The 21507-nt window shown below is 45.3% G+C and overlaps 1 protein-coding gene across 9 annotated transcripts in view; it reads left to right on the plus strand.

The window, feature by feature from the left end:
- PPIP5K1 (diphosphoinositol pentakisphosphate kinase 1) overlaps positions 1-21507 on the plus strand; it is a 1319084-nt gene that overhangs the window by 1290838 nt on the left and 6739 nt on the right. For all 9 annotated transcript variants that reach the window (XM_086958191.1, XM_086958195.1, XM_086958197.1 and 6 more), the window contains one exon: positions 18280-18393. In XM_086958191.1, the coding sequence (XP_086814317.1) occupies positions 18280-18393 (114 nt within the window). The remainder of the gene's footprint in view (positions 1-18279; positions 18394-21507) is intronic.

A 21507-nucleotide genomic window follows, 5' to 3' on the forward strand; every position in this document is an offset into this window, starting at 1 on the left:
GCGTTTTTGGGATGGGGGTGTCTAGGATAGTTTGGATTCGGTCAGGGGTAAGTTTCCTCCCTTCCTTGGACAGAAGATGGCCTAGGTAAGTTACTTGTGGCTGGCAGAACTGTAGTTTCTTTTTGGAGACTTTATGGCCATTTTCTGCAAGGAAGTGTAGGAGTTGGACGGTGGCTGTCGTTGCCAGCGGGGTGGTGTCGGCCGCCAAAAGGATATCATCGACATATTGGATCAACACCACTCCCTCTGGTAGCTGGAAAGCATCCAGCTGTCTTTTGAGGGCCTGGCTGTAAATGCTGGGACTTTCAGTGTACCCCTGGGGAGCTCTACAGAATCGGTACGAGCGAGATTTTAAAGTGAAGCCGAAAAGATAACGGCTGTCTGGATGGATGGGGATAGAGAAAAATGCATTTTTAAGGTCGATAACAGAGAAGGTGGTGGCAGTGGACGGGATGAGGGTCAGAATGGTGGTGATATCAGAGACCACAGGATATTGGGGTACAACCACTTTGTTAATCTCTCGTAAGTCGATGATGAAGCGGTACGCTTTCTCATCTCCTTCACCTTGTTTCTTAACAATAGGTAGGATTGGGCTGTTGCAGACGTTGCTAACCACTTCTTCAACCACTCCTGCATCTACCAGAGACTGAATGATCGCTACCAGTGCCTTCTCACCCTCTGGGGATATCCGATATTGTGGGAGTTTCGGGAGCATAGCGTCCTGTCGTACAGTTATGTGGATAGGGTCAATCATCATTCGCCCCACATCAGAGTCGTTTTTGGCCCACAGGTACGGGGGCAGGGCGTCAACCAAGGACATGTCAGCGTCAGTTATGGGGCACATGTGTCGTGGGGGACGGGACCTGGGCATGTCTGGGTTGTCGTACAGGATGACTCGTATTCCATCTGGGGAACACCTAATGGTAGCTCGAAAATGCTTCAGTAAGTCAATGCCCATAATGGCGTCAGGGGAGTTGGAGGAGAGTAGAAATGTCGCGTCAGCAGTGTTGCTTTCTAGGTCAAAGGTAATAGGTACGGACAGGGGGTTAGTGGAGGGCGTCCCATCGAAACCTATCGACGTTATGTGTGAGCCAGACAAGGGTGCCCTTGGAATCAGTCGTTTTGATAACACACTACGTGTCGCCCCAGTGTCTACCAAGAATGGAGACTCTGTACCCAAGACCTTAGCGGTGACATAAGGACCTTGCTGGTCAACACAGAGCTCGACTGGATCCCTCCCTTGCCCCTGGCAGTCCTATGCAAAATCGGGGGCATTTTCACCTTCGGATAGCTGATATTGATTCTGTCGAGGACGGTCAAATGTATTCAGTCTTCCTGATCTGTCATTGCTAGTGTCGTTGGAGTTCCCTCGTCCCTGTACTCTATTCCTCGGACCACCTGCCACATCCCTGGAATCCCTATTTCTATTCATCTCTAGCAAAACCGGACACTGGGTCTTCCAATGGCCGAACCCTTTGCAGAAGGCGCATTGGTCATTGCTAATATCTCTCCGTCCAGTGTGAGATGTCGGGGTGTGATCCTTAGGAGGTAGATCTCTGGGGGCGTTCGATTGGTAGTTCCCCCTTTGATGTTCCCGTCCTAGAGCTATACCCTGTATCTGGGCTATCATTACCCTCTCCTTCAAATCTTTCTTCTTTTTCTCGGACGCCCTATCATTCTCATTCTTTTGGTGCTCGTAATACTGAGCCATCTGAAGGATAGCTGCGGGTTTGGAGGCCCCCCAACTGCTCTCACTTGTCTGTAGTTTTTGGGAGACTTCTTGAGTTAGTCCTTTTACATAATTTTGCACAAACAGGTGCTGTCCGGTTGCGGTGGTCATGTCCTGGCCACTGTAGTCGGAGAACACTGTCTCAAATCGGGAGAAGTATTCTGACACATCTTCCTGGGGTTTCTGTCGACAGGCCGTGACTATCGACCAATCCACTTTTCTTTCCGGGACCAGCGTTTTTAATTTCTGAACTATTTTATCTGGGAGTTCCAGTATGTCCTTCACTGGTTTACTCCCTGGCTCTCGCTGTCTGTCTAGTTTACCGAGTTGGTCCCAGGTATGTCCAAACAGATCCGCGTGGTCAGCCTTCCGGATTTGCTTCCACACGTCAGCTGGCAGACATAGCCCAAAGAACAAGTCAATATCTGCTATAGTCATTATTGTTGAACCCAAGGCTGTACCCAATTCGGTATAAAATGCTGTCGGGTTCTTTCTTAAGTCGGGCAGGGTTTGCTTAAAGGTTAGGATATCTTGTCGGTCCCATGGTTGGTAAACCCAATTGTACACAACCCTTCCTTTCGCATTTTCATTGTTAATATCATCGCTCGTTCCCTGGCCCCGTGGCGGGATCCAGTAAGGGGCCGCTTCTCTGATAGGCATCATAGTATTGGCTACTTCTGCCGAGGTTGTTTCAGGGACCGTAACCTTGGCTTCTGGTTTCTGTTCTGTGAGGTGGCGGAAGACCTCAAGCATTTGCATGAAGAGCTCCGTCGCCTCACGTTCAGTCCCATCTCCAACATCAATTTTCCTATACAGCGTTGTTAATTTAGCGGGACCCTTGCTCTGATACCTATCTTCATACGCGTTCAGGGTGTGGTAGCTGAATCGCAAAATAAAATGCCGTCTGTGGCTTTCGGCATGTGAATTATATATGTTCATCGTGTACTCTTCGCTCTCCCTTCGTTCTACCAAGGTCTTTGCTATTTTGTCGATCCCATCCCGCTCATCTTTGCTTAATCTATTTAATCTGGCCGATGATTGTTTGCTAGACTCGGGGTCGTCTGATGAGGTTGTTAATGTGGCTGGTGCAAAGGCCGTGAGGGCTGGTGCACTAGCGCTGAGATCGCTTTCGCTCACACTCGGAGCGTGGAAGTTTTGTCGGCAGGGGGCATATGGAGGGGGCATGTAGATGGTTGGGGGACCTAGTAGTAGCTCGTCGTTCGCTCGTTGTTTGGAGGGCAATTCAGGGTAGAGCGCAGAGGGGGTCCTAACAGGACATTGGCCTGTCGACCCTAATTCTTGGTTTTGCATAGTTTCCTTTCTTTCTTTTATTTCTTCTTCTAGTTGCTTTGCGGCTAGGTGGGCTGCCTTTCGTAATTCTTTCCCTATTTTTGCTTCCTCTCTTTTCTTTCGTTGTTCCGTTTCTTTGCGCCACATGCCGATACTGTCGAGCATAGTGGGCGTGGTCTTATTCTTCTGGAGCGCTATTTCTAATGTTTTTATTTTATTTTCGTCAAAGGAACCTATCAGTGGCCACTGACTTTCAAGGTTCTTTTTCGTATATTTATGCCATAGTTTAGTGTAAGCTATAGCGACTAGTCCATACTTAGTGAACATGTCCTTATTAGGGGTGCCCTCCAGTGGAGCTGGATGGTTCATCTCTAATAAGCGGTCCGGGCTAAACAGGCTACCAACCAGTGGGGAGAAGACAGGCATGACGGATTACAACGGGGACAAAAGTCTGCACTACCTATCTTATCACGGCGGACAAAGACTAGACAGAATATTTCTATTCTACGTTGTTTGGAGGCCGTGAATACCTCAAAAGAACCAATACCGAATAATCGGCCAATCAAACAATCCAATGGGGAGAATAAGTGGGCACGAAAAATTATCGTTACCCACTCTTTCTCTACCTGCAAAGAGAGGCCTTGTTCTCCCCTGTTTGCAGACAAAGAATCTCCAGACAATAATCCACGAACGATAGTTCGGGAAACAGTGGGGGAGGAAGATAGGTACGACGGATTACAATGGGGCCAAAAGTCTGCGTTACCTATCCTTCACTGCTTGCAAAGAGAGAGCCTGTTTGCTTTTCCCCGTTTGCAGACAGTGAATCTCCAGAGGGTTTCAACAAAGCGTAATACTAGTATTATCCAAAAACAATTTCCTCAATTCGTCGTGTTTACACGACCTTACCCGGACCGCATGGACGGTTTCCTGTTCTCTGGATCCAGCGCCCGATCGTCCTCTCTCCGTCGTGTTGTTCGCGGCACTCCTGATGGTTCCCAGTCAGGACCGTAGATCACTCGAGAGAGAGGTCTGTTCAGAACTAGTGAAGGTCGGATGATCGGCTGTCAGACGAGGGTCTATCGGACACGAGCTCTTCCCGATCGTTGCAGTCGTTCACTCTGTCATCGGGACCTCTCCCACTGGATCCACGTGTCGCTGATGGGCCCCACGCTTTGGGACGCCAATTTGTAGAAAAAGGTAGGGCTAGGACCTTTCTCAAGATTTGCCCGGCGCTAACCGCCCTTGTACCATTCAAGATTACCAAGCAATGAGGCAGGCGCCGGAGACCAGAAGGCAGGAAACAGAAGTTTATTCCGACGGAGCAGAACACATCAGATCAGACAACAAGGTATCATGTCGAGGTGCTCTAACAGCCTCTCGGAGGCCTGGCCTCTTATACACTGGTTCATGGCATGTGACCTTCTCTTGATACAATCAGATCCTTGTGAGGCAAGAAAAAGACATCCCCGTAATCCTAGTGTCAATCCCACCCCCATATATCTTCACAATAGAGTTTCTCAACCTGCTGATAAGAGGAGGGGGCCATCACGCAGCTGAGTGTTCCGTCGAGTCTTAGGATGTGTGCGCCTGATCATATCACAGGGGGTGGGGAGGCCTGGATCAATAGAGGGCCCTTTGAAGGAGAGCGACCTCATACAATATAGGGCAGTAAATGATATCTCCCGGCTTAGGCAATGGCCTCGGACCTGTGTGGACAGTCGGACACGGGGTGAGGGGCTATCAATGGAGTGGTATTCATGCCGCGTGGACAATCCAGCGCAGGAGGGAGGTTTGTCAACAGAGGGGCATTCATGGGAGGAGAGGAGGTGTTGGTCAGGCGCTAGCGTGACTCCCAAGGACAGGGTCATGCAGAAGGGTCCTGCTCGTAAGGAGGAGGAGGGAGGGGGAGCCGGGGTGCGCGGAGGATGCTTGCTGGGTCAGAGGGACGTGCTGGCGATCGATCGCGGACAGGGAGACCATGATACCTAAAATGGCTGCCATGCACGTAATACATAGGTGACCTAGAATAGCTGCCGTGCACGTAGTACATAGGTGACAAGCTGGCGCAGATGATGTTCAGATCGCAAGTCAAAATTCCACAAGGGGAGGAAGAAGGGAGGGAAACAGAAAAAGAAATAAAGGGGAGGAGAGGCAATATTAACACTGCAATATAAAGAGATACGGAGTAAGGCATACTAGCAAAATACTGGAAGTAAAGCAATATATATTGTTCAGTATAGAACTTCATATAATATAAGAACCATGTAAAGAGAGAAGCGAAAGACAGAGTTGATATCCTTCAAGGAGGTTTAACATTTTCCAAATTGACATGTGGAGTTTTCTTCAAGGCCAACCGGTCCAAGTGGTCTAAGAGGTAACCAGAAGAGATATCTGTTAAGAGTTGGATTGCAAGTGGAGGCAAAGGCAACACCACGTCTATGAAAATGACAGAGTGTTCCACCAACATTGTATGAAGATATTTGTGAGAGTCTTCCAGTTTAATGAGATGTGTTGAAATGCAAGAGCAAGCATGTGGTCAAATAGACCATGACATGGCAATGTGGGGGAAGGTCTAAAGATTCAGAAAGGCTACCCACAAAGAGGAGAGGTATAGAGTAAGGAATGGAAATTGTAAATAGACGAGAGATATATGACCAAACCTTTCCCCAGAATTTAGAAACTGTAGGACAGAGAAATAAGAGATGAAGAAGATCAGCATTAGGAGAGCCACAAGTCCAGCAATTAGAATCAGGAGAAACACAGAAGCATGATAAAGAAATCAGAGAAAGTAAAAGTCTGTGATATTTGAAGAACAAAGATTGGGTAAGAGAAGCTGAACGAGAAATTTTTAAGGATCTGGACCAAAGTTTATCCCAAAGAGCGACAGACCAATCACATCCCAAATCCGATTCCCAAGAAAGTTCTAGTTTCGACTTAACCCGATCTGTATGAGAAGAATTTATAAATAAGAGAAGCTTTAGGAAGGGTGAGAAGTATTTTGAGGAGAGAATTTTGGATAGTAGATGAAGATGAGGAAGGAAGGGAGTAATAGATGTCAAGAATAATTGCCATAAGAGTGGTGAATTAGTGCAAAAAGGATCGAGGGCAATGAAATAAGAGTTGAAATTGAGGGAAGGAGCAAGGTAACACTCCATCAAAGAGCTGATTAACCCACATGACTACTTTTAATCTCCAAGTGTTCCAAAAAATGGGTCTATTGTTTAGGAGAATAAGCAAATTATGCCAGATAGGGGCATCTAAGAAAGATTCACAGGTAATAGTAGTAGGGCGGACCAAAGGTTTCAAGAGGGAAGTAATATGTCTAAATAAGGGAAGGGAAGTATAAGAAGTTTTGACGGAGAAACGTATAACTTCGTTGAAGGAGAAGGGTAGCAATAAAGTTTGTTCGATGGAGAGCCAAGGGGAGTAAAGGGAGATGGTTCTAATGTAAGCCATCTTGAGGCCTGACATAATGAGAAGGATTTATGATAGAGACGAAAATCTGGGAAGTTGACTCCACCATTAGATTTTGGCTTTCAAAGAGAGGCTAAAGCAATTCTAGATTTTTTATTTTTCCAAAGAAATCTTGAAAGACACGAGTCAATACGTTTTTTTTTATATATCTTTTTATTTATTTGAAACAAGAAAGGAAACATCCGGCGTCATATATTCATAAACAACTAACAGATTGGACAGATTACTTTAACAGGATAGACTTGGCGCAGCCGAAGAATCCCTGACGCGCCTGGGTTTGCAGATACATATTAGCCATTGCAACAAAACAATCGGAACACAGTTGAAGCACAATCCATCCAATCCCGCCCACACACCTAATCAGGACAATAGAAGAAGCATGACCATCGGACATTGGAAATTAGAAGATCACAGGATATTTTACCGACAATAATGAGAAGAAAAGACCAAGAAAGATTAAGAAAAGAGAAACCAAGAGGGAAACAAACAAAGAAAATAATAAGCCCATCCCCCCACCCTGCACCCCTGCATATGGCTGTCGCCTAACCCCAACTAGCAGCGTGCCTGTCGCCCCAACTAACTAAGTTCCAAAGATGGAAAAAGAGAAAGAATGGAGGAGGGCATATCTGTATGGGCTCCCAGCCCCCTTACTCCACCCGCCAGAAACAGGCACCCCCTATCGTAAAGATACATGCATGTCAAAAAAACGTAATAGAAGAAAAGTAGGGGGCACCGTAATACACCGCCCTGCCTCACGTAAGTCCAACAGTTGCAGGTCGAACACCCATGTAAGCCACTCCAACCGCCCCGGTCAAATTAATCTTGACCCCTCCGAGCCATCACGCGAACCCCTCCCAGCAAGACCAATATGCACACAAAGGACTAAAAGAGGAGAAGGAAATTGTCGAAAATCAGTCTGTTACTACTCGTAGTCAGTGAGTCCGCGAGAACTTCAGCCGCACAAAAACGCTTCCTCCTAGATGGATAGTCCCAATGTATCTTTTCCCGGAATAGTATAATCACCAAGGAGGGAGAAGACGACCACAACATGGAAGAAGAGTCAACAACAAAAGTCTCCGGGAGGGGAGCTTCTTTCAGTACATCCAAAGTCAATAGTGATGGAAGGCTTAGCGAAACGCTCACGACCTCGGGAATTAAGTCCTCCAGAGCACCATCCGAGGGTTTCGACACTTGGTCACTCACGGGGTCCTCGCCCAGAATCAAAATCGCCGTGGCTTGAATTGCTGCAGATTGCAGTTGCAACAATGGGGCAGGGTCCGGTTCCACAAACAACATCGCAGATAGGCATATATCCAGTTTGTGCACCAAAGCATCCATGTGCGAATGAAACGCCCCGATTTTTGCCAATATTGTCCTCAGCGATGGCTCATGCTCCGTCTGATCCATAATCTCTCGCCCGGTACCAATCATGATCACCTCCCCCAGTGAATCTGGTATCTCCGGGGGAACAAACAGGATCACAAACTGGCAGCTGCGGAGGGTGACTAATCTTTATCTGCGGCCTCAGACCGCTCGTAAATGCCGCAGGCCGGGGCCCCGACCCACCGAACCCCGGCGGGGGAAAATACCGGGTCAGCGGGACGGGGACCCCCATCCACAGTCAATAGCAAGCCAAGTCACTCCTCCCTCGATGCTGAGCAATGGAAACGATTGCCGCCAAATTCGGGCATAAAAGTAGCCTCCACTTCGATTGACCGGGCCCGGCCTGGATCACTCGGCCGATGTTGTTGAACTGCAACCCGGCCATGCAGATACTCGAGGCCCCGCCTTCCCCGCTGGACTAGGCCATAAACTTCAACTCGATGCAAACAAGCCGATAAAAGTTTCAGGATTTTATTTTTGGAGTGCAGAGCAGTTCATCCACACAGAGGTAGGGCGTAGAAACAGGATAATGTACAGTATCTTGTAGCAGGATACGGAGGTCGGCAGAGCCGGGAGCCTAAGCAGCCATCTTGTTTGCCAGCGTAGCTCCTCCGAGTCAATACGTTTAAAGTGAATAGCGGGGATGTGATCAGGAAGCATGGAGAATATATATATCAGAATAGGGGCTATCATCATCTTGATCGAGTCCAACCACCCCCACCAAGAAAGAAAGAGAAGATTCCAAGTGGAAAATGATTTTTCAATTCGAGATAGGACTACAGACATATTTAATTTGATTGTAGAGGCAATGGAATTTGGAACCATATACCTAGATATTTAATTTTATTACTATTCCAAGCAAACCCAGTAGAGGAAAAGAAATGGGGAAGACAGAAGAGGGAGAATTTCAGTCTTGTCTGAATTAATTTTGTACCCGGAAATCTGCGAAAAAGTTACATTCAAGTAATAAAGGGGGGATAGATGTTTTGGGAGCAAAAATGAATAGAAGAATATAATCTGCATACGCAGAAAGTTTCAACTGATTATCAACAGAAGGAAAACCGGAAATGGAATCATTGTTCCGAATAGAGGTCAAAAAGGATTCAAGGGCTAGAACGAAAAGAAGTGGGGCTAAAGGACAGCCTTGCCGAACGCCATGTTGAAGAGGAAAATAAGAGGAAACGTGGCCAATAACTACCTTTAGGAGCGCAATACAGCAAGGAGATAAGGGATATGAATTTAGGGCCAAAACCATGCCAACGTAATGAAGCAAACAAAAAAGACCAATCAACTCTGTTAAAAGCTTTCTCTGCATCAACAGAGATAGCAGCTAGAAGAATAGCTAGGGATGAGACTTTATTTAAAACATTGAGGAAGAGACTAGAGTTATCGGAGGTAAGTCTACCTTTAACAAAGCCACATTGCTCTTTACCAATAAGATGGGGCATAAGAGGGTCCAAGCGAAAAGCAAGCAATTTAGCAAATAATTTGTAATCCACATTGACTAAAGAAATCGGACGATAATTTTTACAAAGTTGGGGATCACGGCCTTCTTTAGGAATGAAGCAAATGGTGGCCTCTTGAAAAGTACCTTTTGTCTTACCAGATGAATAAAATGATTGGAAAAGCATTAAACGTCTAGAAAGTAAGAGATCAGAAAAATGCATATTAAATTCAACAGAAAAACCATCTGGTCCAGGTGATTTTTCTTTACTGAGGGTATTCAGAGCTTTGGAAAGTGAAAGTTCATTTTCAAGATGAAGAAAATTAAGATGAGAACTAGATGAAGTAGGAAGTTTCTCAAGGTAGGTCTGAATGAGAGAAGGAGATTCTGTTGTGTAAAGAATTTTGATAAAAAAGTTGAAATTGATCAAGTATTTCCTGATCTTTGTGTAGAAGGGAGTTATCATAAAAGTACGCTCTTTACGTGATTTGAGGTAAGTAGCCAAAAGCTTTCCTGTTTTTCCCTGTTTTATTACGACCGCCATAATAACGAGCACTACTATGAAGGAGTATTGACGATGCGTTATCAGTAGAAGATTTATTGAATTTAAGTTTAGCTCGTATGAGGTCTGGTCAAATGGAATTAGTTGAGGAGGTGTAAAATTCATGTTCCAAAAACTTAATATGAGCCAATATAGTTTTCTGTTTCTGAAGTGCTTCTTTTTCTTAAAGACAAAATCAATAATGAACCCTCTTGCCGTTGCTTTAAAGGAGTCCCAAAGAAGATGGGGGTCGCAATTGAGCAAAAAGAATTTGTTAACAAAGGAACAAAAAGAAGAAGGGAAAAGAGGATCAGTGAGAAGAGAGTTATTAAAGGGCCATCAGGGAGACTTGGGATATGAGGGGAGTAGATCAAGGTCTGTTACAATTGGGGCATGGTCCGAGATGACTGTGGGTTCGACAGAAGAGTATAGTAGATTTTTAGATAAAGATTGAGAGAGAAAATGTAATCAAGACGAGAAAGAGATGCATGAGGAGGAGAGAAAAAGGAATAATCAAGAGTTTCAGGATGAGAGAGTCTCCAAGAGTCAATGAGATGTGATTGAGAAATAGTGTCAAGGAATTGTTTGTGGGTTTTATCTATACTACTATTATAAAGAGAGAACACAAACCTTTTGGCAAGGTAAACTCGGGAACCTAAGCGCCAATCCACACACCCAATACATTGTTGTAATCCTCAGGGTTTGCAGATGGACATAGGCTATTGAAAATAAAAATAAAAACGTAAATTTAAAAATATAACTTAAAAGTAGTGCCCTGAAAGTAGCGCCGGCCGCGACGCTGACGGCCACGAAGTAGCGCTGGCCGCAACGTATGTGATGACGAGGAGGAGCGGCGGTGAAGTGAGGAGCTCGGGGAGGAGTGGCGGCTCAGGTAAGGCTCTGGGACACGGGACGGGAGGAAGCCGGTGCGGGAGGAAGCCGGTGCGGAAGGTTGGCCCGGAACAACTGCGGTAAGGCTCAGGGTCTGGGGGCAGCATTTCAGGCTTGCGTGCACTCCCGCCCCGGCCCCCGCCCGCCACAACATTGTCCGGGACACAGACAATGTCGTGGCGGGCGGGGGCCGGGGCGGGAGTGCACGCAAGCCTGAAATGCTGCCCCAGACCCCTTCTGCCCCAGGCAACGCTGGGGCAGGCTGCTAGTGAGGTATAAAGCAGTTGACCTGCAATCAAGAAACGGGTCTACAATCTGGTTACAATCACCACCTAGAATAAACAGGTCATCTCAATATTGAATACAGTTTTTCGTAATTAATGGCCAAAAAGAACAACCAGGTTGTGTAGGACCGTAGACAATAAAGACAGTTAAAGGCACATAATTAATTAATAGCTTAGTTAATACCCATCTACCTTCGGTATCATTTTCTTATGACATACCTTTACATTTTAATTTCTTGTGACATAAGATGGCAACACCATTTTTTTATTGAGAGAGGGCGAGAATAAAACCATACCCACCCAGCTTCTTTTTAACTTAAGCGATTTGGCTTCTGTAAGATGGGTCTCTTGTATAAGAACTATGTGCCTCATTAGGATGGCGGTGAATCCGCATCCTCCGGGCCGGCAGAAGCCACTGCCGGCCCGGAGGATGCGATTCACTGCCGCGGCCACAGGAAACAACCACCGCCAGATTAGGATGGCGGTTGGATGGTCGTGGGAACAGCGGCGGACGGCAGGTCCGTCCGCCGCTGATCCGCGGGTTGTTGGGCGGTATTTGGTGGCGGTGTCTGCAAGACACCGTCAGCCAAATTAGGATGTGTGTTGGAACATGCTTTTCCGCTGCGGCTTTTCAGCCGTGGAAAAGCATGTGGAACTTTGCTTCTGGGGGCCCCTTGCGGGTCCCCAGGGTGAATGGGGTGTGGGGTTGCACATGGGGGGTACCTATGGTACCCCCTGCATTTACATGCACAAAGCAGCAGGCACCGCGCGGTGCCTGCCGCTTTGTGCATGTAAATGCAAATCATGTATTTTTAACTGTGCGGCGGGTGTTGCATCAAGCAGCACCCGTCGCAAAATTAAATATACAGGCGGTCACATCCTAATTGCAACGGAGGGACCGCCGCTGCCCCTGCGGACGGTCCCTCCACCTCAGGGGTGGCGGACGCTGTTCAGGTCCGTCCGCCATCCTAATGAGGCCCTAAGTTGGGGTTATATGAAGCCAGGTGGGAAAGGATTTTCTGTCATTTAGTAGGATTAATAAAACCTTTTACATTCCAGGAGATAACTTTGAATGTAAAAACAGCAAAAATGTTAAAGAAACAAAAGTAACAGTGATAAAAATAGAAAATAGAATGCCAATAAGTAAAAAAAAAAAAAGAGGATGATAAAAAAGGGGATGTTTAGAGAAGGAGCTGAAGTAGTACGAGGAAGAAAAAATTAAGACTGCATATGTAGAGAAGGAGGGAATAGGTATAGTCAGAGGAAAAAAGAGTATAACCAGTAGGTAAGAGGGAAAGAGAAGGAAAAGAGGGAAAGGAAAAGAAGGAGAAGTACAAGAAGAGACAGTACATATCCAAAAAGGTTGACTGAAAGTAACATACCTGAGGGGGACAGAGAAAAGGACAATGGAGCAATGGCGACACTCAACAAGACGAGCCTCCCGAAATTGGGAGTCCGGACCGTACCAGGACGGAAGGATGCAGGAAGGGAGCCATATGTGAAGGGACATAAACCAACCAATCTATATGAATAAACAAAAGAGACGATTGACATCTGGAAAATACATAAGGGTAGATACAACCAGATAACATGCGATGCGTAGAGATAATAAGTCTTAAGATTCTATGATGTCTAAGAAGAGCAGATATAAAAAGAATTAACATTAAAAGGAACCATACTGAAACTATTTAAGGAACATCAAAAAGCAAAACTGCATTTTAACAGATAAAAAGAAGTGCAGAGACAGTAACAGAAAACCTGTAAGGAAAAAACAAAGGTTAAATGATCAACCACTAGGAGAAGTGGAAGTATCCATGCCACTGGTAGTTTGAATATGAATAAAGTTTTTAAGTCCTGCAGGGTCTTGAAAGTTCCATGTTTGGTTTTGGTATGTGACTTTGAAGATACATGGATGAAATAAACCATATCTAGCACCAAGAGTTCGCAGAGGGGAACGAAGTTTCGGGAATTCTTTTTTTCTAAACGCAGTCGCATTAGAAACATCTTGAGAAAGAAACACCTTCTGACTAAACCAGGAAAGATTTAGCTGCAGAAACGGACTGAAAGAAGTTCCGTAAATTTCAAGAAGAGAATGATGACACCTCGTGGTTTAGCTGAAGCAGATGAGCGAGGTCTGACCCTGTAAGCTCTTTGGATGCTGAGAGAAGTAGTAGATGGCATATCTAGAAGTTTCAGAAGGAAGGAGGTGAAGAATGATACAGAATCATCAGCTTCCAAAGATTCCAGTAATCTGTATATGCGTAGGTTATTCCTCCTGTTCCTATTTTCTAAGTCTTCAGTTTGCTGTTGAAGAGACGAGAACTGACTTTTCCAAAGAGGAAATTCGTTGTGAATTAAGTTGTATCTCTGGAACTTGCTGCTCCACCGACGCCACTCTGTTATCCAAGGCAGACCATTTCTCCTCAAGAAATTGCATTTTGCTATTAGTTTCCTCTACAAACGGACGCAAAGCGCGTATATCCTCTAAAAATAGTACCATAGAAATGGGAGATGGTGCTTTGTCAGGCGATGGAGGACCATGTTTCAGGCTTTTAGATGATGTGGTAGGTGGAGAGGAATTGCTTGGAGTAGGTTGCGTCTAGGAAGAGCGGTTAGAGGTAACTCCAGCCATTTGACCTGTGTTAGAAGATGCGTCTGATGCTGAGGAAAATGAGGATGTTGCTAAAGAAGCACGTTTCGAAGGAACAAAAACAAACTTCGGATTGCATAACTTTCCCATAAATAACTAACTTCAGGGCTTAGAGTGAACTATGCACAATTATAATGTAGGCTGGTAGGAGAAAAATGTTCCTAGGAAACTAAGTTAAATTGGTTGATAGAGAACTGTTTTTGCCTGTATGAGGAAGTCAATGAAAAGAGTACAACCAGAAGCCAAGTGGTCTTTGAAAAAAAAAAGGCAAGTTCAGGAAAGTAAGGGAGAGCACCACTCACAGAGCGTGACGGACATCCTGTGTGGGATATATAAAAGAGGAATGTAATCAAGTGTACCGCAACATATGATCAAAGTATCCACAGTTATAGAAAATAGAGCACACAGCGATAATGGCATTGAGTGCCATGAGATTATCGAAGGGGTGGAAGCGTAGGCAGCAAACTTGTTAGCATACTGAAATTCTGAGGAGACTCGCACCTAAAATGGCTGGCGTCTTGAGGTAATAAATACATCAGTGCAGATACAAATAAGCATGACGCGGTGAAACCAAAAGTTATCCTCCTTAGTTATAGGATATACATCAATAACCAGTGAAGGATCAAGGAATGATAGAGGGAGCAAGCATGTAGAAAACATTCTTGTGAGAGCGCTGAATTCCTGATGATGAGACGCGCGCGTCTAAAATGGCGGAACGGATGCGGCGATGAAAATATCATTAAGCGCAACGCGCCAAAATTAAAAAATGGTCTCACCGGAGGCTCCAAACATTCTGGTTCATAATGCGGGCAGTGGTCATCGAAGGGCTGAGTGGAAAATCCATCGGCAGGTCCAAAATGCGTCCTGATTCGGCGGAGCGTATTCCGTAGGCAGCCATCTTGTTCGGCGTCCTAGCCACACCCCAGAATTCCTTCTTTTTTAACGTCTTAAATGGTCCACCATCAGAAATCAGCATGCTGGCAATTGTTCACACTTTGTGATTGAGGGCAAAGAAAGGAAAATGAGAAAAAACGTTCAGTGACACACCGGGGTGGCCCTTAAATGTGACTCCACACTTCTGGGGTGGTGTACAGTCAGCATGGAGTTGCATGGCTCCACCTAGCTGTGCATAGGGGCACTACTATGGAGAAATATTTCCCAAATCCAGTCTGGTGCCTGGGGAGTACTCTAATGTGAGGAATATGGGGTTAGATAGAGCATCTACCTGGAAGAGTGTTACTGAAGTTAAGTAACTTGTTTATCATAGAAACACCGGAAAGTGGGCAATGGACCTAGAAATGCTACCAAAGCACCCTCACCGTAAATCACCCATATTATGTTTTGTTATTGGATAATATTTTGTTTATCCTCACGTCCACTTCTCTGTATGCACCTTCTGCCCAAAGATGCCTCCCTCCACAGAAAGATATGATACACAAAAGCAAAAATAGAAAAAATCAAGCTGTGTTATAGTACATTAAATTATAAAACAATTTGAGAATAACAGATTCTGGCAAGATCCAGTTGCGTTTCTTCATTTATTGGTGCATCATTTGAAATTCATAAAAACAGCAGCCAACGCATTTCGTCTATTGGACTATTAATGGGGTAGGTCACAATTTGTGGGGTCAGAAGACAAACAGGATGCTTTTAAAAAGACAAAAATAAAAGTTTCATATTTTAAGAGTAGGCAGTGGTCACTGGGACCACGGCTTGCTCTGAAAAATATTTTACGAACCATTCTCAAAGGGAAAATGGTCCCTTGGGGCCCCCTTCCTTTATGCGAATGGGTTACCACCAACTCTTAATTGGCAGTAAATTGCAAATATTTTGCAACCGCATTTGTACAGGGTGAATTGTTCCTCAGTATGGGGTCTTCATCAGGACAAGGTTGTGTAGCGAGCACTTGAGATAGGAAGGACGGTCAGTGGACGATCCTAGTGGGGCATTTACTGGCTCCTTCAAACTTGGTTGGCGAACTTGCATCCGGGGAGATAAATCTCCTGATGCTGGTACGATCGAATCATGAGCAAGGTCTCTATCAATGGAATGAGGACTGGAAAAGGAACAATTCACCCCCCATCTACCAGGCGGCGAAACGTAGACGTACTACCTCATACCAACGAACTCATAGCAACAAATCAAGCTAATTAATATATGCCTATGAGTTATGGATAAATGGGAACTGTAGACCTTTATTAAGCTGGAAAGGTTTTACTGTATATAATTGTTTATTGTGTCTGTCACTTAACCTTTACCCTGTCCCTCACTCACCAATCCACTCCCATTAACTAAATACCTCCCTTTTTCCTATCACACTATGAGCACTGTAAATATTGCATGTACTGTATACTGAAGCTGATTCATGCCAAACCAATAATGCTTTGAGCTATAATTGCATTCAATGAAATGTATTACTCATGCGAAGTAAGTAAGTGTATGTGAAGAATTGTATGTCCCTTTGTGTTTAATTCATAGGAACTGCCATGACTATACCTTAAAACCTACTGCACTATTGACCTAGGCCGGGCAGTTTTATGCGGTTACCCCATTCAAACTTATCACTGATCTTTCAGTAGGCTGTGATTCCATCATTTGTACATGCTTTATCCTCCCTCTCTTTGATGTTGTTTGTAGAAAAGCCTTTATATGGAATTTCTATTTCTTATTTACACTTATCAGGGAGTTTATATTAATTTTTTCACCCCTATTTTTTTACTTTCTCTGTTGCATCTCTCGGGTTACCGTGCTCTTTTAATGTTAATGGTCTCTTTTTGCCTAGATTTAATCATTTGGCTTTTATATTTTCACTTGTTGACACTAGGATACTTCTTTGCTGGAAGAAGAGTTGTGTTGTCGCTACCGCCTCTTCCATTTTGTCTATGTTCAATTGTAAAGTAAATCAACTAGATCTCAAATAAAGTGAACTAAAAAAGTAATGGTTGGGGGAGTGCTATGGGTACTTCAGATCAACATTGTGGCATTCATATTATGATGTCAGCTAAACATTCTCAGGCAAACCCTCTAATATTCTCTACAGTCACTGTAATATTGGCCAGTGTCTCTTCTGACCTGGATTACAGCAATTCACTGTTGTTGATATATCTAGCTTGTCTCGTACCAAATTCTACTGTGTTTATGATGATGGGTGCACACTAACAGGACAACAGTTTGACAGTATCAGAGATCAATATTGGCTATCTTTACTCGTCATACAGCCGTAAGTGGTCCTCCATTCCTGACTCTGGACCTTGCTCAGTCCAGTTGGATTGCCGCATCATTTTCTCTTTTTCACTTTGTTTCTCAAATGATTCAAAATTAACTTATAGCCTGATCAGTCTGTGCACCCTGTTGCTTTAAATCCCAGACTCTTTTGTTAAGATCTACTACAAATCACTTGACTTTTTTAATAAAGACCTAAAACGTTTTTCCCAAAATTAAGTGGCCTGTTGAAGGTTATGGCAAGCCCCAAACACTTTATATTTCTGTTGCTCACGTCCTCTAAAACCCAAGCCGACATCTGCTAAAATCTGTATACAAATTCTTGGTATACATTATTTCCCAAAGAAAGACTCCATCCTCCCTAATGTTGTCATGTTTCGTTACAGTTCTGCCTGCTTGTAATTCCTCATACTACCCTAATACTTCTACTGCAAATCAATGGTTATATATTGTATTAAAGAGGTACTCAACAGTTCTTGCTTACTTTGATTTTGTTGCTTTTTGGAGTCATGGGACTGAAATTATCATGAATATTTACCAAACGCTTTTCTATTTTATTTCTGTTACTCCTTTATAAAATGCTTGGTGTTAAAATGCTTAAGAGTCTTTTAACCTTGTTTTGATGTTGTATGCCACTTATCCGTGAGTTTCGGGAGGAACAACCTAGACAGCTTGTACTGCTTTGTTTAAGACCATTGTCTAAATCCAAATTTCGAGGTGAATTTATTATCTGGAAGTGCCTTTTTATGCTGTCCCATTGTACAGTCAGCTTCCCACCAGCAGATCGCCTCACCATTTCTCTCTCCATACATGCCTGCTCAGGACCAAAAACTTTAAACAAAATATCAGGTTGGCTAACCCAATGCAGTAACCAGCTAAGTAGACTATGATCATAACAAATACCATAAATGGGCCTGCAGAGCTACTCAAAGCTGCCAGCCTACTGACAACCATAAACTGTGCTTCTCTCTTTCTCACACCTCTTTAACTCTTTCCACATAGGGTGTAAAAACTAAGACGACACCCTTCCAGCCACACACACTACATGGCATAGCTTGCTGTCCCTTTCTGAAAGTGCTTGTGCACATAGTGTAGTAAGCACCATATAATACATAGGCACAGAATGGTTACAAATACTTGATACATCAGGCCGCAAAAGAGCAAGGTATGCATCCAGATCAGCTGTTTTAGGGTGGAATCCTAATTGAGTGTGTGTCTAATGTGTGAAGAGATAAAGAGGCAGTAATCACTCTGTGCTGGATATTTGTGTTCTTCAGTAGCTTGTTAATTTACAGTGGTTACTGTTTTGCTCCAATGCTCTCTTTTTTATGTTCCCACAAATGATATAAGTGTTTTTATTACAAATTACAGGTACGTTTGATTCCATGATTACCAGTGAGTCGCCAGGAGATCTCTACATACCTCAAAGAATCCTTTCGTCCTCCTCTTTACCCCTTCGCCAGCGTTCAGAGAAGCCACCATGGTGTAAATGTTTCCACTTTCTTTTGCCTTTAAATCTTCAGTTAATATCTTTGTTAGTTTGTTATATTTGTTAGTTTGACTGAATTCCCTGCTTATCACATTTAATATTTGAACATTTGTAAATTTTGTGATCATTGCTGATGGGAAGTCATATGTTTAAACCCATTGGGTTATATTATGTGAAATTTGAGACCTTGCTCTATAACTTATCGCACCACTGGAACAAATCTATTGCACACCTCTTTTCCTGCTTATTTGATAGCCATGACATTGGTGCAACTGTTTAGCTAGAAACATTGTGGCCAGGAGTGTTCTGACTGATGCACTGTAGGTGGGTCAGTGGAACTGTTCTGGTGTTCATTCTTTGGAACTTGATTCAGTAGAGTTACAGCAAATTATTTTTGTTTCTTATTTTTATTTGGTGCATAACTGGAAAAATGCCTAGTTGCCTTTTTTTTGCCAGTGCGTGTTCGCTTAGCTATGCACTATGTGACTATGAGCGGTACAAAAGGGGGTGGTGATGGACGGAGCATCTGAATCAATCAAACACTCACACCCAGTCAAAAGATCTGGGTTTAATCCATCACCGTTCTTTAGCCCACTCTGCCACCCCAGTTCAGACATGGCTGTATGCAAATCAGTCTGACCCTGTGCCTCATGGGAACAGTCCAGCCCGAACTGCCAAGCCATGTCTTCCCTGGACCGGAAACAAGCTTCCGAGGAACGGTGTCTGGCATTTCAGCCGTCTTCAGCCCGGCTTGCTTGAATCCAGTGGCAAAGTGAGCAAGGGAGACACATGTCTAAGCATACCCTGCCACACCTATGGCGGCCAAAAGCGGTACAAAAGGGGGTGGTGATGGACGGAGCATCTGAATCAATCAAACACTCACACCCAGTCAAAAGATCTGGGTTTCATCCATCACCGTTCTTTAGCCCACTCTGCCACCCCAGTTCAGACATGGCTGTATGCAAATCAGTCTGACCCTGTGCCTCATGGGAACAGTCCAGCCCGAACTGCCAAGCCATTGCTTCCCTGGACCGGAAACAAGCTTCCGGGGACCGGTTTCTGGCATTCCAGCCGTCTTCAGCCTGGCTTGCTTGAGTCCAGTGGCAAAGTGAGCAAGGGACTCACGTCTGAGCATACCCTGCCACACTTATGGCGGCCAAAAGCGGTACAAAAGGGGGTGGTGATGGACGGAGCATCTGAATCAATCAAACACTCACACCCAGTCAAAAGATCTGAGTTTAATCCATCACCGTTCTTTAGCCCACTCTGCCACCCCAGTTCAGACATGGCTGTGTGCAAATCAATCTGACCCTGTGCCTCATGGGAACAGTCCAGCCCGAACTGCCAAGCCATGTCTTCCCTGGACCGGAAACAAGCTTCCGAGAACCGGTTTCTGGCATTCCAGCCGTCTTCAGCCCGGCTTGCTTGAATCCAGTGGCAAAGTGAGCAAGGGACTCACGTCTGAGCATACCCTGCCACACTTATGGCAGCCAAAAGCGGTACAAAAGGGGGTGGTGATGGACTGAGCATCTGAATCAATCAAACACTCACACCAAGTCTAAAGATCTGGGTTTAATCCATCACCGTTCTTTAGCCCACTCTGCCACCCCAGTTCAGACATGGCTGTATGGAAATCAGTCTGACCCTGTGCCTCATGGGAACAGTCCAGCCCGAACTGCCAAGCCATGTCTTCCCTGGACCAGAAAGAAGCTTCCGAGGAACGGTGTCTGGCATTTCAGCCGTCTTCAGCCCGGCTTGCTTGAATCCAGTGGCAAAGTGAGCAAGGGACTCACGTCTGAGCATACCCTGCCACACTTATGGCAGCCAAAAGCGGTACAAAAGGGGGTGGTGATGGACGGAGCATCTGAATCAATCAAACACTCACACCCAGTCAAAAGATCTGGGTTTAATCCATCACCGTTCCTTAGCCCACTCTGCCACCCCAGTTCAGATATGGCTGTATGCAAATCAGTCTGACCCTGTGCCTCATGGGAACAGTCCAGCCCAAACTGCCAAGCCATGTCTTCCCTGGACCGGAAACCAGCTTCCGAGGACCGGAGCGTCCATCACCACCCCCTTTTGTACCGCTTTTATCCGCCATAAGAGTGGCAGGGTATGCTCGGACGTGAGTCCCTTGCTCACTTTGCCACTGGATTCAAGCAAGCCGGGCTGAAGACAGCTGGAATGCCAGAAACCGGTCCTCGGAAGCTTGTTTCCGGTCCAGGGAAGACGTGGCTTGGCAGTTCGGGCTGGACTGTTCCCATGAGGCACAGGGTCAGACTGATTTGCATATAGCCATGTCTGAACTGGGGTGGCAGAGTGGGCTAAAGAACGGTGATGGATTAAACCCAGATCTTTTTTGACTGGGTGTTAGTGTTTGGTTGATTCAGATGCTCCGTCCATCACCACCCCCTTTTGTACCGCTTTTGACCGCCATAAGTGTGGCAGGGTATGCTCAGACGTGAGTCCCTTGCTCACTTTGCCACTGGATTCAAGCAAGCCGGGCTGAAGACGGCTGGAATTCCAGAAACCGGTCCTCGGAAGCTTGTTTCCGGTCCAGGGAAGACGTGGCTTGGCAGTTCGGGCTGGACTGTTCCCATGAGGCACAGGGTCAGACTGATTTGCATACAGCCATGTCTGAACTGGGGTGGCAGATTGGGCTAAAGAACGGTGATGGATTAAACCCAGATCTTTTGACTGGGTGTGAGTGTTTGATTGATTCAGATGCTCCGTCCATCACCACCCCTTTTGTACCACTTTTGGCCGCCATAAGTGTGGCAGGGTATGCTCAGACGTGAGTCCCTTGCTCACTTTGCCACTGGATTCAAGCAAGCCAGGCTGAAGACGGCTGGAATGCCAGAAACCGGTCCTCGGAAGCTTGTTTCCGGTCCAGGGAAGATGTGGCTTGGCAGTTCGGGCTGGACTGTTCCCATGAGGCACAGGGTCAGACTGATTTGCATATAGCCATGTCTGAACTGGGGTGGCAGAGTGGGCTAAAGAACGGTGATGGATTAAACCCAGATCTTTTGACTGGGTGTGAGTGTTTGATTGATTCAGATGCTCCGTCCATCACCACCCCCTTTTGTACCGCTATGTGACTATGAGGTCTT

Source organism: Lissotriton vulgaris, chromosome 2_1, assembly GCF_964263255.1.
Source record: "Lissotriton vulgaris chromosome 2_1, aLisVul1.2, whole genome shotgun sequence".
NCBI classification, from domain to species: Eukaryota; Metazoa; Chordata; class Amphibia; order Caudata; family Salamandridae; genus Lissotriton; species Lissotriton vulgaris.